We start from the raw sequence: 6,003 nt of genomic DNA, 5'->3' as shown, positions 1-6,003 counted from the left end.
AGTGCACTACAGGGCTGCATCCCAAACCACTGCATCAATTCCCACTTCCCAGAAAAGTGCACTACAGGGCTGCATCCCAAATCACTACATCATTTTCCAGAAAAGTGCACTACAGGGCTGCAGACCAAATCACTGCACCACTTCCCACTTCCCAGAAAAGTGCACTACAGGGCTGAATCCCAATCACTACATCACTTCCCACTTCCCAGAAAAGTGCACTACAGGGCTGCATCCCAAACCACTACATCACTTCTAACTTCCCACTTCCCAGAAAAGTACACTACAGGGCTGCATCCCAAACCACCACATCACTTCCCACTTCCCAGAAAAGTGCACTACAGGGCTGCATCCCAAATCACTACATCACTTTCCACTTTCCAGAAAAGTGCACTACAGGGCTGGGAATAATCATATATACTGTAAGTGTGATAGTCAGGTGTCCATAAACATTCGTCCATATAATGTAGGCCTATATGCTGTTTTTTTGGCACCTCAGTATAAAATGATTGAAAGAATCAGTGAAAGAGAAGAACTAAACACACTGAAGATGTCAGAGACCAGATGTGAGAAAGCTATTTCAGACACAGCTGTTAATTATTAGTTATTTGTTTAATTTATGGTTCCTATATATATATATAAATGATTGACTCAACTTAAAAGATTATACAATAAATATTTTCATCTGGACATAATATTCTATTTATTGGACCATTCAAACGAATAGTAGTTATTTTGTATAGTACAATACTAAATACTAGCGTACTAAACAGTAGGTGAATATATTCTTCCCCCGCTGCTGGACATACCCACTGTTTACTACAGCAGTAAAGGTGTCTGGGGGCGTGTCCTAAAGCATTCTGCCCCGCCTTTGCAGAAAGGAACCAATAGGAAGAAGGAATACAGTACGTCACCGAGCGGAAGTGTAGTGTACTCAGCTGAGTGCCAAGCTCTCCCGGTGCTTTGTTTTCTCCTCCCTGTAACTAAACATTTTCTGTTCAGTAGAATAATAATGTTTTAAAATGATTTTTAATTCACTGTTCAGGCTAACCGTGACAGTCTGATTCATTGTCCTTTTCTCGTTTTAGCTCACAGTCGACCTTGCCGTTTTGTGGTGAGTTGTATGTACTTTTATTTCCTGTTGATTCATTTACATCAGCATAATTCTTATATCTGTCGTGTCTAATCATAAATCTAATCTAATCTACGATACTCTGAAGCTGTACACTTATCTAACACAGACTGAAACAAATCTAATGATCACTCTTTGTACAAATATGCTATTGCACATATTGTGTGTGTATGCTACCCTGTTAGATAGTATTTACACTGTATCTCTCATGTGGTGATTTATGTTTATTAATTTATGTATCTTTTATCTAGTGACTCTTCAGCTGCAGCTATCATTTTGCGTATAAAACATGTAAGAGACTCCCAATGCATATGGGGAAACAGAGCTTTCATTATAATAGTGTAAATAATACTTACATCACTACTTACTATTATAATTGAGTTATGTGTAAGGGATAAAACACACCAGGGCATGCTGTAATAGGAAAATAATCAGTGACAGGGTGCCATTCCCACTCTGATGTTCCTATAAGAGCACGTGTTTTACTCATCTTATACCACAGCATATGGCCAGTTATTACGATTATTTATAACGAGAGAACTACACATCATACTTTTCTTTTCTTTTTTAACAAATGATTATTTTAGTTACATTTAATGTTATGGAATGTCTGCAAAACAAGTTAGTTCCTCTTATTACTTATGGTGTAACATTTGTACACAGTCAATCCCTCACAAGCTTCTCTTTTTTTTTTAATACCGCTCTCTTTAATATAGTAATACAAAAAAAAAAAAAAAACCACAGTCATGTTACCAAGAAACTGGAAATCACAAAGTCCTCTTTCCATGAAGGAAATTTTACCAACAGTTACAAAGTGCTGACACTAGTGACTCCTTCCATAAATGTCAGATAGACGTTTCGTCACAGAAAACACGACCATATCAATGATTATATGTTTTTCTTTGAGTAACATTAAGTAAGATAAATGATAAATTAATCGACAGGTTCTGACTAATCAGATTCGTGAATATAAAAGCACTGTGGTGTATATAAAGTAGTATTTTACCTTCAATGTGGCACCAGTCAGGTTCATGGCAGTAAACATATGTCAGTAAACAAAAGTACAAGCTTGTCATTTGTTTCCAGGTACAATATGAGACTTCTTGTTGCAGCTGCTGCAATATCTGTAGCTATTCCATACAGCATCTCACTTACAGCCCAGTGGTTTTATGGATGGCCTGATAAGCCTGGGTACAAAAAGTATATAGAGGCTCTCAAACCCAGGTATGTTTACTATAACGAAAATTTGTCGTGAAGCTCATTTCATGATTTTGATATTTGATGTGTGACTGAAGTTAATATAAATCTCAATATTTTGCTTAGGCGTATATACCGTTTGACAAGGGCGGTGCTGGAAATGATGAAGTATCTGCAGTACAGCAAGCTATATTTCCAATGGAAACTGTGGTACAGGAAAAACAATAGTAAGCAATTTGTAAAAGTGAGTCACCTTTTTTTTTTTTTGGTATGATTTTCCCTCTAAGAATAGCAGCAGAAAATATGTGTGATGGAAAGTTTTTTTGTTTTTTTGCTATTTGACCATTCAGAAATTTGAATTCGGTCCGAATCTGTCTCATGCACTAGTACAGTTTTGTAACTTTTCTATGTTTATAGGGCATCCCCTTTGGTCACAGAGGCAACAAATTAGACTTGTATCTTTCCCCAAGATTGGATCAGTCAGACACAGAGCTCATCCCAGTAGTAGTGTTTGTCTATGGAGGAGCCTGGGGCTCAGGAGAGAGATCCATGTACTGTCTGCTTGCTCTACAAATGGCTAAAGAGCTTAATGCTTCAGTCATTTGCCCTGATTATTCAACATATCCAAAGGTACACTTTTTTTTCCAGTTATGATATAAAGTGCATAGCCTACTACTTTTCGGTTTATGATTAATCTAACTCATACAGTTCACACTGATAGATCATTAAACTAATGTGTTACCTTTTAGGGGAATGTTTTAAATATGGTTCAGGACATAAGTGACAGTCTGTTGTGGGTGAGAGAGAATGGACATTCATTCTATCTTGACAAAGTAAGTATTGCATGCACTTGATCTTGTAAGGTAAAGACGGCTGACCAATTGGAAAAACCATCATGAACTGTTTTAGTAAGATGTTAGGTCACCATGAGCCACCATAACAGCTGCTTAGACAAAGTTTCTACAAGTCTTTGGAACTGCACTGGAGTAATGAACACTATTCTTCAGAAAGATGTTACTTCAGATGGCGTTTTGATGATGGTGGTGGAAAGCACGCTCCAGAATCTCCCATCGCTGTTCAACTAGGTTGAGATCTCGTAACTAAAGTCCATAGCATATGATTTAGATCACCCTCATCAAACCATTCAGTGAGCCCTTGCACCCTGTGGATGGGGGCAGAGTCATCCTGGAGAAATGTTCAGCATGGGATAAATTTGATCAGTGAAAAGGGGACAAAAGGACCCAAACCATGCCAGCAGAATAGCTAGCAGCATAACATTCCCACCAGTTTTCCTTTAATTTGTCACCTGTCCACTTCTTGTTGCAGTGGCTGTTTTTATTTCGCTTCTTATAAAACAAAACCCTGATATGTTAAACAGTGTACATTATTGAATCTGAAGGTTACCTTATTTCAAGCTGTTGGAAAAAATGTCATTAAAAAATAATCATTTCAAATGCTATTAAAATATATCTGATTATATCATTATTCACACAGAAATTGCTCAAGTTTATATATATATATATATATATATATATATATATATATATATATATATATATATATATATATATATATATATATATGAGAGAGAGAGATACATAGATATAATTGTTGTGACTTTTTAAGTGTTTGACGGTTTTTATGAGTCAATTAATAAGAATTTTGTTAAGTTAATCAGCAACATTTTTTGAATGAATAAAGAATAATCTCAAGTGTAATTTCATAAAATTTTAATTTTAATGAATTAAAAGGTTTCCATAATTGGCCTCAGACTTTTAGGCCTACACTGTGAATTTTTATTTACTTGTAACTTTGAGTGCTAAGTATATTATTTAAATGTCTTTGAACAGGACGCATTTGTGGTGAGAAAATAACATCCTTATAAGTGGATTGCAGATAAGATTGTCAAATTGATAACGCAGGGTCAAATAGGAATAAAGATGATACAATGCAAAGATTAACATTTCTATTTATCTCCATTTCTAACTGTGTTTTACTTTATGTCGTGTAGGATAACATTGTGTTAATAGGCCACTCAGCAGGAGCACATCTGTGCGCACTGACCACACTGTTTCTACTGGACGGTGTGGAGTCGCTGTTCATCAAGCCGTTCAAACAGAAAGAAATGATCGACTCGATTAAAGGCGTCATAGGTAAACATGTTCTTGTTTTACAGCTTTTCACTTAAAACCTGTAACTTAGTGAATGGCTGTTAATATCAGAACTATGTTGCTTTTAGCCACAATACAGACCACAATTCATGTTACACACTTCACTTCACAAATGCTCTCCATGCCTGCTACTTCATCACACAAAACACACTCCTTGTTGTGCAGGTTTGAGTGGCGTGTACGATGTAATGGACCATTATGAACACGAGAAGACACGAGCTGTTGAATACATCTCCGCTATGCACAAAGCCATGGACGGCATCGAGAACTTCGAGTACTATTCACCTACAGCTCGATTCAGGAAGCTAAAGAAGGACCAGTTAGAAAGGTACAGTATCCACTGTGCATAAAAATCTTTGCTTAAAAACATCAGGAAAAGCCGCTAACATGACTGGATGAAGGGAACACTTATGTTTTAATGCTTAATCACTAAGGATTGGTTCATGGTAGAGATGACACTGATACCCACGAGACCCTGTATCAGTACTATCAGTACCAATACCAGCAAAAAATGGTGGTGAAATATATAAGATATCAAATTTCGGAGAAAAGCATGTCGGATATCTAAAATCCTGTAACAAACGTAAAAGATTTTGGAAAGGAATTAATTCTTGGAACTGGAAATGTTTATATATATATATATATATATATATATATATATATATATATATATATATATATATATATATATATATAATATAATATAAGGAAACTTTTTTAAATTGTATTTTTTCCTTTTCCAGGATTTATTTTATTATATTTATTCTTTAAAAATTATTATACTTACAATGTACGTGGTTTTTCTATGAACGAGTTTAATTGTGAAGTGCTTCAGTTAAATGTTTTTTTTTAACTAGTAAAGTAGTAGGTTTTTTTTTTTTTCAAAATATACAATATAAAATGGATATTGGTATCTGCTTCTACTCAAGGTTTTAGTATTGCAAAATAAACAGTGGTCTCTGTAGTTCACGGCTATAAATAAGACACATCTTTTATCAGCGGTTATAGCTTTTTACACTGTGGCTTCTTGTGGAAATGAAAATGAATGAATTAAATATTCACCTGACAACCAAACACTGTACAATCTCAACACACCGCTAAATCTAAACTAAATAAAAATTTCAGCTGATAGGAATCCCATTTCAGACTCTGATCAGGCTCCATGCGTGCTTGTGCTTTCTTACAGAGTTCCTCCAGTAGGATTAATCCATGGCACTAATGACATCATCGTTCCGGCGGAGTCATCCGTGCGACTGTGTGAGCTCCTCACGTCACTCTCTGTCACCGTCACCCTCTACCTCGTGCCCGATATCAATCACACTGAGGTGGTTACAGATCTCATGGTGCCAGGCAGACACTTTTATCATACAGTATTTGGTTGTATCAAACAGGAATACCAAAAATGTATTAGACCATCTTAATTCATGTCTTTTTATGTTGTTATGCTTCTGTTGTGTTCTTTCAGTTGTCTTTGCACATGCTATAAAGTTTGTTTACCTCCCTGTG

The 6,003-nt window shown here is 35.8% G+C and overlaps 1 protein-coding gene across 7 annotated transcripts; it reads left to right on the top strand.

Moving 5' to 3' along the window:
* Positions 1-887: 887 nt before the first annotated feature.
* Positions 888-6,003, top strand: si:dkey-193c22.1 (alpha/beta hydrolase). 7 transcript variants are annotated; one of them, XM_017452016.3, is made up of 10 exons: positions 897-976; positions 1,086-1,111; positions 1,381-1,420; positions 2,216-2,353; positions 2,453-2,570; positions 2,744-2,956; positions 3,076-3,159; positions 4,338-4,479; positions 4,663-4,825; positions 5,684-6,003. In XM_017452016.3, coding segments are annotated over exons 3-10 (1,095 nt in total). In that variant the 5' UTR covers positions 897-976; positions 1,086-1,111; positions 1,381-1,418; the 3' UTR covers positions 5,919-6,003. The 7 variants fall into 7 exon arrangements, with proteins under 7 accessions (XP_047005799.1, XP_017307505.1, XP_017307506.1 ...); XM_017452017.2 differs by having other exon boundaries at positions 918-955; XM_047149843.2 differs by lacking the exon at positions 1,381-1,420 and having other exon boundaries at positions 888-976.

Source organism: Ictalurus punctatus, chromosome 22, assembly GCF_001660625.3.
Source record: "Ictalurus punctatus breed USDA103 chromosome 22, Coco_2.0, whole genome shotgun sequence".
In the NCBI taxonomy this organism is placed as follows: domain Eukaryota; kingdom Metazoa; phylum Chordata; class Actinopteri; order Siluriformes; family Ictaluridae; genus Ictalurus; species Ictalurus punctatus.
This window is presented reverse-complemented; position numbering and strand designations above follow the sequence as displayed.